Below are 12,378 nucleotides of genomic sequence, written 5' to 3' on the forward strand. Positions count from 1 at the left end.
TTCCCTCTAATGCTCTAACTGCTCTAAAATAAATGGATTTTCACTACTGCATCAACACTTTCTAATCAATATTCAGTTAACTCTTTAGCAGTAAGTGTCAAAATATAGAATATTTAGAACACATGAATACTAAAATAATTTTTTTAACTATCAGAAAAAAGTTAAGTTTTTCTTAAGTTGCAGAGTATATGTAAAGCAAGTCTCTTATCTGAAATACATATACTCCCTACACAAAGTATGTCTGCTGATGAATTACCTGTTGTCTGCAGGTACAGCACACTGCAACAACCATAAGCAAAGCAAGTAAACTTTGGTGTGTATTATCTAACCTAACAATAAAAGCTCTAAAACAAAGTAATAGGAATTGTGCTGTAATGCAACCATAGCATAGATTTTGTATCATCAGTTTGCTTGAGAATTTTATTGTACAGCTAATAGATCTTCTAAATTAAGGCGAAAGCAAAGATCAGCAACACTTGTTTTAAACAGTGATTAAAAACTTGGAATATTTTCCGTAACATGTTATAAGTTCAGATGACTCCATTAATCCTTTTTAATGTATCTTATACTTAATTTTCTGTTTAATTCACAAGCACGTTTCACCCTACTATTACATACAGATACTAACTTTAACACTCCAATTAATTTTCTTCTTATTCCTTAAAGAATTTTCTTAGTGAGCTCCAACACATATGTGACTTCTCTATGCCTAGAATTATCATTAACAACAAGAATCATCATAAAATTTTTATAATACTGCTGGAGACGTCCAGGCAACAATTAGTGTACAAAAAGTAAGCGGCAATACCAAATTTACTAAGTTTTCCTGAAACTGCAGAAGGACAAAGAAACCATTTTAAGGGAACTAGCAAAAAAAACCATTTAAGACCTGTGCCACTACTTAATTTGTGATTACATTTCAATTACATAAAAATTGAAATTACATGTACCATAACAGCACAGTCAGACAACTTGATGTTGTAAAAAATGCACTGTTTATAAAAGTGTGTTAACAGGCAAATACGTAAGAACACTTAAGGACATCTTACTTAACAGTATTTAAGTCTTACTGTTCTTAATGAGATGTAAAATAGCTTCTCAAAATTAACAACAGTAGAGATGCAGTAAGGAATCTGGTTTTGTTGCATAAAAAGTCAACTGCAGTATGTACTTCATATGTATTAATTCAATCCTTTTCATAAGCAGCAGAAATAAGGACATAAGTGATACATTGGCACTTCCCAACACCCTGTACAACAGGCTTCCAAACAAGCACTTGCTTCATTTCCCTGACTGTGAGTATATAGTAGAAAATGACAGATCTTTGCACTGCAGTTAAAACACAGACTATATTAATTTTGCACAGGTTCTCCAACCAGAATCTCATTTTATTGTGGAAGGGAAAAACATGGGATAACCTTGAACCCTCAGATACTGTTGGAAATGGTAGTAACTGTTGCCACAACCATTCTGGTGTATTGCTTCTCTTTAATTTGTATGCAAACATCAATACAGTTTTCCATGTCTGTCACCTGAGAATACACAGTATTAGGTGTTCTCTAATGGTCTGCCCACAAAGTGTATTGCCACCCATGAACTGCAGCAGTCAGAACACATATTTGTTCATGTTAAATTCAACCTTTTAAATAGAAGGAAGCTCAGTCACAGTTCCATTATGTCACACTTTAAAAATAAAATTTCTTCATACGCATTCCTAAATTCCTTTTTCTTTTGAGTAAAAAGTTACCCAAACCAAAATAGCTGCAATCTGAAAAATTCTTCACACAGAAGCACACAACTACTGCACTTAACTTGCAGCTGAATGATACAACTGCTTTTATTCTCTTTAGTGAATGAGGTGCTATTTTTACATCATGAATCCACAAGGGGAAACTTTTTATTTCTTTTTTACACACGAAGAAGAAAATTATGCTCAATCTTATGATGAATTATTCAGCGCCAATAGTGCAATACAAATTAATTCACATAATGAAGCACCTTTGATAAGATACAGGCCAACCTGGTGAGGGGAGCTTTAAACAAGGAATGGCAGAGGACAGAGATGCTGATGACCAAGCCACGAGTAAGGGAGCTGTGGCCCAGGTGGGCAAGCAAAAGTCACAGGTTGGTGTGGACAGGAAAGACCTTGTGATAAACAGTACAATGCTCAAGGAGGATCACCTCAAGCACACACACATAAATATGGGAGGGCTGACAGGACATCATGGGGGAAGCTCTTAAGAGTCTTCCTGGGAAATAAGCACAACTGTGTGCCCATCTGAACTTGCTGTTCAGAAGCACACAGCATGTCCCTATGGAGGATGACGGGAGGAACTACAGATTTGTCTGCAGTTGCAGGGCTTCTCAGGATCACACAGACAAGGTGGGATACGTCACATGACCGGAGTGTTGCCATGCATGGATACAGGCTGTTGAGGAAGGACAGGCTGGGATAGCAAGAAGTTGCCCTTTATGTGAAAGAGCAGCGTTAAGTAGATGGAGCTCTGCCTTGGGATGGGCAATGAGCCAGTTGAGGTGTGGGCAGACCAGTGCAGATTACACTACAGCTGCCTGCTGATCCATTCTGGTCTGGAAGAAGAATTAAGTCCTCTTCAGAAAACTGGCAGAAGATTCATGTTTTCAGGCCCTTGTCTTTCTGGGGGACTTGAATCACTCCAGTATATGCTGGAGAGACCACATGGCAGGGCACAACCGATCCAGGAGGTTTCTGGAGTGCTTTGACAATAACTTCTTGCCACAGACAATCAGCAGCCTGATGACAGGAGATACACTGCTGGACCTCATACTTACAAACAGGAACTGGTCAGGGATGTAACGCTCAGGGGCAGGCTTATGTGCAGCCTTGAGATGATGGGAGTTCAGGATTCTGAGAGGAGCAAGAAAGGCAAAAAGCACAATTGCAACATAGATTTCAGAAAAGCAGACTTGGGCGTTTACAGGGACCTACTTGGAAGAATCCAGTATAGTACTGGCCTGGAGAGAAGAAGGATCAGGATCTATGACAGCTTATTGATTTTCAAGAATCACCTCCTCCAAAATCAACAATGGTCCATTCCAGTGAGCAAGAAGTCAAGCAAAGGTAGCTGGAGGCTTGCATGGATGAACAAGGGCCTCCCCTGACTAAACTCACATGCAAAAAGAAAGGATACAAGATGCAGAGACAAGGACAGGAGGACAGGAGGAATTTAGACATTGTCTAAACATGCAGGGATAAGGAAAGCCACAATGTGTGGGGAGTTGAATGTGGTGAGGAGTACAAAGAGCAGTAAGAGGCTTCTGTAAACAGGTCAGCAGCAAAATGAAGACAAGGGATAAAGTGGGATCACTGATGAAAAAAAGCAGGAACTCTGGTAGCAAAGGACATAAAAAAGGCCAAAGCACTCAAGGCCTTCTTCAGCTCTGTCTTTAAAGGTAACACTTGCCTCTAGCAATCCCAGGTCCCTGTGAGTCAGTCTCAGTGGAGGAGGATCAGATCAGTGAACATTTAAACAAACTGGCCGTGCACATGTCCATGGGAGTCGATGTGATACACCTATGACTCAGTGCTGACAGAGGCTCAGTAATCTTAATGATCTGAAAGATCACGCCTCGGGGGAGGTTCCTGACAACTATAAGAAAGCATGTCACTATATTCAAGAAGAATAATCTGGGAAACTTGAGCCTCACCTCAGTCCCTGGAAAAGTGATGGACCATGTATGGGACCAGAAGATCACTGGGAGTAGTCCTCACGAATTTACTAAGAAGAAATGACAGGTAACCAACCTGACAGCCTTCTCGGATGAAACAACTAGCTTGGTGGATGAGGGGACAGCAATGGATATTGTTTATCTTGAGTGTAGTAAGGCTTTTGACACTGTCTGCAAGAAAACGCTTATAGATGGACTGATGAGGTATAGGCTAAATAAGTGGACAGTAAGGTGGACTTGAACCTGGCTGAACTACTGAGCTTAAAAGGTTGTAATCAGAGGCACAAAGTCCAGTTGAAGGCCAGGCACTAGTGGTGTATCCTAGGGGCTGACACTGGGTCCAATACTTTCTAACATCTTCATTAATGACCTGGACAAATGGGACAGTGCACCATAGCAAGTTTGTTGATGACATAAAACTGGGGGCAGTGGCTGTTTCACCAGATGTTTGTGCTGCTATTCGGAGGGACCTCAACAGGCTGGACAGATGGGCTGACGAGAACCAAAGTTCAAAAGGAAGTGCAAATTACTGCCCCTGGCGAGTAATAACCCCATGCACTAGCACAGACTGGGGGCTGATCAGCTGGAAAGCAGCTTGTCAGAAAATGCCTGGGGATACTGGTGGACACCATCTTGACCCTATAATATGCTCTTGTAACAAAGGCCAATGACATCCTGAGCTGCACTAAAAAAAGCACTGCCAGCAGGGGGAGGGAGGATCTTTCCCCTCTATTCAGAAGTGCCAAGACACACCTTGGTGCTGTGTCCAGTTCAGAGCTTCCCAGTACAAAAGACATATGGACATACTGGAGTAAATCCAGTGAAGGACCACAAAGATGATGAAAGAACTGGAGCATCTGCCATACATAGAGAGGCTGGGAAAGCTGGGACTGTTCAGCCTGGAGAAGGGAATGCTCAGGGGAATATTACCAACATGTATAAATACCTGATGTGAGTCTATAAAGAAAATGGAGACAGACTTCTCAGTGGTGCCCATTCACATGAAAAGAGGCAATGGGCACAAATAAAAAACATATGATGTTCCAGTTAAACATAAGAAACATGTTTTTATCCTGTAAGAGTTCCACTCTTTTTTATCCTGTATGAGTTATCACTGGAACACGTTATCCCAAGAGGTTGTGGAGTCTCCATTTTTGGACACACTGAAACTTGACTGGACACCATCCTGGGCAGCCTGCTGCAGCTGATACTGCTCAAGCAGAGGGCTGGACCTGTTGGAGCAGCGGGACTACACAGTCTCAGCCACTCAATGATTCTGTGTGATTCTGTTACTAATTTGCTTGCAGTGTGCTCAAAGGGAGTATACAAAATCAACAAAATCAACCCCATGACAATCAAAAACAGTTACAAGATAAAAATTATTTTCTGATCAAAATATCTATTAATATGCTTACTCAAACCAGCAAACTACTAGGCACTCTACAAGAGACACCTGCCTGTCACCGCAGCAGGGTAAGAATGTCAAGGCCTTAGTAAAATGATACTCCTAGGTGAGGACGTAACAGAATAAATAATCAAAAATTGCAAATTGGATGTAACAAAGTTAATGAGTGGCATTTAAAATATATGTACCTATATACACACATACATATGCATCTATACATACATCCACAGATAAGTAAAAATATCTAAATCTATATGTTAAATCTATAGATTATATGTGGATATGTACATCTACACATACAAGTAGGATAAATGTATACAAATATAAGCACATACTGATAAAATGTTTTAATATATTGTGCACTCTAAACAAACACAAATTTAAGAAAAACGTCACCATCAGCAACACTAATGGAATACACAGTATTCTCTCAGCCAAGTACCAATATTGAAACACCTACTAGGTCTATTTTTTCCCTACTACCCCTACCCTCCCCATAAACAAACACACTATGATACACTGAGAGTATTTAGCTCCATTTAACACTGAAGTCACCAGATAGCTCTGAGAAAAAAAAAACTCCTGTCTCTAACCTAACACCTTGAGACCGGTACAATGGGAAACCAAGAAATTTACAGAAAGTGAACTGCACACTTCAAGTCACAAGGAACAGCCTGCATGCAATGAAAAATACCCATTTTTTTCTCAAGTAGAAGTAGAAAAGCATAGCTAAATTATTTTAGCCACTAAAGTAATATTACGGTAACCTTAGCAGATTTTCCCTTAAAGATTGCAAGGCTGACACCACATGAAGACACTACAAATTGGACTGCAGCAAGACTTGAAGATTTCACACCTTGTCCTACCAATAACAATACTTAAGGTTCATACTACTGTTTAGGGTAGAGATAGCTCTAGCGCCTACATCTTGCAACAGTGGAAACTAAAGTTTCCTTCTATCCTTAGAGGTTAATATTAAATAAAACTTTTATATCTGTAGATACCAACAGTTTAAAAGTAAACAGTGGCTTCCCAGAGATGTATATGAAATGAGCAGCTACTGTCATTTCAGAAGCTATACAACTGTGCTGCAAATAGTTAATGTTCTTCACACCCACCACTTCAGGTGATGATGTTGGCTGTGTTTCACCACCAGTTTTGGGCAATACGCTGGGATTCTGAGTATCTCAGCTACCCCTATTACCAAGGGAGTATAAGAGGGTATGGGGTAATTCAGGAAATCTCTAGATTCCATTATCTGTAGTTTAGAAATACAACACAGTGACAGGCACTATGAATTACAGTTTCTCAGGGGAATGTCATAGATACTTACGAAACAGTTTACAGCACAAAGCAAAGAATAACCTGAAAATCCCAGAGCAGCAAAGGAAGGGCTGCACAGAAATCTACTGCCTTACAATTTACAACACAGAGGCAAACAGCAGCAGCAGTGGGGGGAGAGGGACAAAAAAGAAAATAAAAAAAAGGCAGGGGGCAATTTTGTTGCAAAATAACTGGTTGTAAAATGATCAGGGATAGATTTGGAATAGAAACTAATCAAAGGAATGAAGTCATGGCACACATGGGCAAAAAAATCTTACTTGTTTTAGATTATGGTGTATTATATTCGCAAACAGTTTAGTACCTCCTGTGACAGCAAGGCTCAAGTCTTCAGTGAGTCAAGCAAACCTCTCCTGGTCTATGCTCCAAGTTCCATCAGAGCTGTGAGCCAGTGGGGGACACAGCACTGAGTGCTCAGCAGTAAACACAGAAGTTCTAAATCTTGATATTGAACCTAATTCTAAAACAAAATCCCAGAGATCCATTAGACTTCATCTTCAGAAACAAACAGCAAGATCTGATAATTCTTCAAGAACATGAAAATGGAAAGGCTATCAGGGACTCTAAATAGATCCAGAAAATCTGTACTGAATGCAAATATAAAACATATAACAAGGAAAAAACATTTCACAGCTACTTCAGAAGTCTGAAATCATGCCCAGTGAGATCAAGAGTGCTTTTCAAAAATAAAGCCAGCAAGCAGAGGTGGTGTCTTCTTGAAGACATCTGCTGTGCAGGATGGGCCCTGTAAATACTACCTGTTCACTAGTCTTCGAAAATTTATCTTCCACACCTCAGAAGCATGTTACAGACTTTTCCTGACACTGGGTAGGATTTTCAAGAACACTCACTATTCTGCAGGGCCAGAGTTAGACTGGAGCACTGTAGTGGTCTGACTGTGCCTGAAGGCCAGGTGCCCACCAAAACCACTCTGTCACTCCCCTCCTCAACCACAGAGGGGAGAGAAAATACAATGAAAGGCGCGTGGGTCAAAATAAGGACAGGGAAATCACTCAGCAATTACCATCACAGACAAAACAGACCTGACTTGGGGGAAATTAATTTATTACCACTCAAATGAGAGTAGAATAATGAGAAATAAAATCAAAACTTACAAACAAATTGCCCCCAAACCCTTCTTTCTTCCCAGGCTTAACTTAATTCCCAATCTCCCTACCTCCTGCCCCAAAGCGGCGCAGGGGAATGGGGGCTGCGGTCAGTTTATCACACGCTGTCTCTGCTGCTTCTTCCTCCTCACGCTCTTCCCCTGCTCCCGTGTGAGGTCCCTCCTATGGGAGACAGTTCTCCACAAACTTCTCCAACATGAGTCCTTCCCATGGGCTGCAATTCTTCACTGACTGCTGCAGCGCGGGTCCTTCCATGGGGTGCAGCCCTTCAGGAACAGTGTGGGTTCCCCACAGGGTCACAAGCCCTGCTAGCAACCTGCTGGCTGCCCATGGGTCACAGTCTCCTCTCAGCATCTGCTTGCTCTGGTGTGGGGTCCTCCATGGGCTGCAGGTGGGTATCTGCTCCACCATGGACCTCCATGGGCTGCAGGGGGACTGCCTGCCTCACCGTGGACTTCACCACAGGCTGCAGGGGTATCTCTGCTCCTGCACCTGGAGCACCTCCTGCTCCTCCTTCTCCACTGGCCTGGGTGTCTACAGAGTCATCCACTGGCACAGACTTTGTTGGGGTTTTTTTTGTGTTTTTTTGCCCTTTCACAGACGCACTACACTGTCGCTGATGGGATCACCTTGGCCAGCAGTGGGTCCATTTTGGAGCTGGCTGGCATGGGCTCCATTGAACATGGGGGAAGCTTCTGGCATCTTCTCACAGAAGCCACACCTGTAGCTGCCCTGCTACCAAAACCTTGCCGTGGAAACCCATTACAAGCACTTCTTCAAAACCTTGGTCCCTGCTAATCTGATGAAAAAGACTGCCCCTTAAATGGAAACAGTTCTCTTAATGTCTACAGACATAGTTGCTGTTAAATGAAAAAAACCCTCTTGCTAACAAACTTGACAGATGTGCAGAACACAGCAAGAAGTTAACGATTGCACAAGAAACAGAGCACCAGACCAGTCTGCACAGAGACCTCTAGAGACTTTCTTTTCCAATTGATTTTAGCATCTACTGTAAAAATCTCAGACAGTATTACCAAGATGTCAACTGAAGGAGTATTTTTCTGGATCTGCCTATAGTGCATATGAAAGATGACACCAAATGAATGAAGCCAGTCTCCTTCCTCTTTTCCTCCAGAGCTTGTTCCTAATAATTACAACTGTGCTCCTGGTCTGTTTTCAAAAAAGGGGAGGGTGAGGAAGGGAGGCAGGTAGCAGACAGGGAGGGAGAGAGAGAGAGAGCAGTGGATAGAACAGAGAAATCTGCAAGTCAGACTGTCTTTTTCAGCTCCAAAATTTTGAAACAGATGATGGGAAACTGGAAATAGTAAGGGAGGTAGGGTATTTTCCACACGATTTGTCATCAAATTTTCTGCCAACATTGAATGAAAACTGAGCATTCAATGTGATACTTTTATAAGACTAAGTTTTAAACATGGATAACAATAACAAAAAAAAATCAGTTAAAAATAAAAGGAACAACCAAATGCTCCAATCATGAAGTCAACACAGTTCAAAGATCTTGGCCTAGGCAGGTAAGATGTGAAAAACTTACTTTCTCCTCAGATTTTTTCCTTTAATTCTGCAGTTGTTACCTTCTTTAACTTAAGTACAGTTTGACTTTCTTCTGCATAGACCTCTATAATCTGAACTTTTTTCTTTCATTAAGAACCAATAGAAAAATAGTTTTAACTATGTACTGACACTATGGGACAATAAGGGGAAACTTCAGCATTCTGTACTACAAAAGACACAAGGCTATTTTAAATTCTTAGTTTGTATGGCTAACTACCGAAACTGCTGCCTGAAACTGTGAATTTTACATAGTATAAGCCATTTAGCATGTCTTCTTTATTCTTAATAGAAATATCAACAAGAAACTTGTAGATAAAGACAGTTCATTAAGAAAGATTAGCAGGCATTGAATTACAGTTATACTGATCAAATATATACCTATATAATATGTCAAGTATAACTCACATACTAGTGATATGGAAAAATACTATCCTTCATCACTACATCAGCTAAGTATCTAGGAAGAAAAACACTTAAGAACACGGAAAAAAATATACAATCAGTCTGCCAAACTGTTTTCCATAAATGTAGGTTGGTTGTATGGAAAAACATACAGGAAAAGACTTGAAACACTTCAAAAATAAGTACACTGTCCATCTTTCTGTTGCCTCAAGTTCAGACTTTATGTCCAAGAAAGTATTTATTTTAATTACATCTTTAAACAAGATGTCTGTGACAAATTTTAAGAGGTTGTTTTGCAGTAAACAGCAAAGAATACATTTTGGGAAATTTAAGTTTAATGACTTGGCCTACTCAGTCTGCAATATCCTAAACTGCAACCAACAAGCAGTAACTTTGCAAACCTTGATTACGTGACTTTAAAAATGTCTTCTTTGCTGTCCCTAGTCCTCCCACACACATATCTATATTTCTGAGAATAATTTCAGCAGTAATAAAGCCTATTAGTCCATTCTCAACTTCCAGTGATTGCTTCTTTCAATACAATTTTCCATTAAACCTGCCTATTTTTATTGACTCTCAAAACCCCAACCTTTTAAATATGAAAATAAGAAGACATCCTTTTTCCTGTAAAGATTTCAACAAATACTAGGACAACAATTTAGGTCAGAGGCATCAAAAATCATATTTCTATTTTTTTCCCTAAAAGACTTAGATACTGACTCCCTACAGCAAAATTATTTCTGCTTGGAAAACAAATAGGAGCAGCCATGCTGATGAATTCTGCAACCCAACTTCAGGCAATTTAAGGCAATATTGAAGGTAATTCTATTTGACTAACACAAGAGTGATAAACACTGCACGCCTTTCCCTAAGAAGGGAAAAACTGATAATTTCCTGACAATCCACTTAAAAGTTACCCACTGTCTTCCACCAGTGCCTTAATTTTGAGGAATTTGGTAGTCTAGTCAATTCATGTAACTCATTCCATTCTTCATTTCTTTTCCACAACTCAAATAACGCAGCACTAATCTCACAGGCTGAGTATAAAGAAATGATGTGTGAGACCTAAGATAAAGTTTAAATCACTGCACTTTAAAATTTTAGTACAGGCCCGTGTAGACTTCTGATGACTGACTCATCAGATTTGACTTTTAGGCTTAAAGCTTTTCTAAATTTAGGGCATTTACCCTCTCCGATCAAATATTTACACCACTGATCATATTGATATTTTGTTATTTTCAGTGGAGATTGCTAGTTCTCTGACCCAATGCTAAATACAGAAGTGTAATTTTTAAAGTCCATACATACCCCAAAACTGATGATATACTAAAAGTCAAAATATATCAGGGAGAGTCTAAACTGTCATCTACTGTTAAACTTACAAAGCTTTACATCTTGTGGAACAGAATGGCATGAAAATACACCATTGCACAAAATGCCTGTAACGCTAGACACTGCTTTGTGAGTGGAACAACAGTGTTTTTGACAACACTCAGACTAAGAGGCAATGAAATCATGAAATACTTACTTAGCTCTGATTACATCGCAGTCCTTTTGGGATAGTTCTTCCTGTTTCACAGCTACTTGAGATGACAAGTTACTGCATATGCTGTGCAACTCTCTCATTTGTTCTCTTGCCTCTGTTAAATCAGTTTCCAAATTCTGTAAATGAAGAATTTGAAATGTATTAAAGGTAATATATAATGAAGTGTTAAAATCTATTATGCATGTTATCTATATATATATATAAATGGATGTGCACATACATACATGCATGTATTTATTGTGATCTAAGCAAATATATATAGGTATATGTGCATGTATACTTGTGTGAAAAATGTGAAATATCAGGAAAAAAGGTGTATTTCAAATTTTAGATTTTCCACCTGTCCTTTGCTGTAGGAAGTTTTCCTTAATTCATTTGCTGCATATGGAAGGAGAATCCTGAATCAAATCTTTGCAAAGCAATAGTACACTAACTACTGGACTAACTAAACCATGTTCTCTGTATAGAAATCAAACACAAAAAAACCCTCCTCCTAACAAAAAACAGCTATAGATTCATTCTCAAAAGAACACACAATATTGTACACATGAACTAAGAATCATCAATACGGATTAATTTTTGATACTACTTGTTAAATCTGCTCTGATTTTGCACTTGCAATTCAGTGCAAGTAGTAGTTTCTCCAGGAAAAGAAACTGTGTACAAGAAGACTTCTGGAATGCTCGTTGAAAACAATGTGAACAAGCAATAGTTTGCCTATTACAGTAAGCCTTACTGTAGACGTTGGTCAGCAAAGTGTGAAGGTATATCTAGGAAACGTAGCAGTAAGGCAGCTTACGCAAACAAGACTTCAACCTCTACACTGTGACCTTACTAGAGTTCTCCGGAGGTTTAGCAGCTCAGAGGAGTACTTCAGTCCTTAAGAAGCTTCATATGACTATTCTCCCAGAGTGTTTTGAGGCAAGAATAGAATCATTACAGCAATATCTACAGCAGAGATTCAGAAGGTGGTAACGGCTTTAGACCTACTTTGATATTATGCTACTCACAGACACAGTTGCTTGTTCTCAGTAAGGCAAATATTCCAGGATTCACCAATAATCTAAAATAAATGCCTCTTAGTAGGACAGCATTCCTAACCTACAGCCAACAGTATACTAGTTTATCTTCCATTTACATACAGACTTAAAGAAATAGAGATGCACATTTTTTCCCTTTCAGCAAAGGTGTTTCAAATACTGAAGGTCTCAAAGTATTTTTAAAACTGAAAAGCAAATAATTTTTTTTTTTTGTCTTTAAAACAGAATGAAAGTGTC

At 39.5% G+C, this 12,378-nt stretch overlaps 1 protein-coding gene across 4 annotated transcripts in view; it reads right to left on the minus strand.

Annotated features, from left to right (window-relative positions):
* CNTLN (centlein) overlaps positions 1-12,378 on the minus strand; it is a 197,768-nt gene that overhangs the window by 130,099 nt on the left and 55,291 nt on the right. For all 4 annotated transcript variants that reach the window (XM_055790983.1, XM_055790985.1, XM_055790982.1 and 1 more), the window contains one exon: positions 11,084-11,217. In XM_055790983.1, the coding sequence (XP_055646958.1) occupies positions 11,084-11,217 (134 nt within the window). The remainder of the gene's footprint in view (positions 1-11,083; positions 11,218-12,378) is intronic.

Source organism: Falco peregrinus, chromosome Z (genome assembly GCF_023634155.1).
Source record: "Falco peregrinus isolate bFalPer1 chromosome Z, bFalPer1.pri, whole genome shotgun sequence".
NCBI lineage: Eukaryota > Metazoa > Chordata > Aves > Falconiformes > Falconidae > Falco > Falco peregrinus.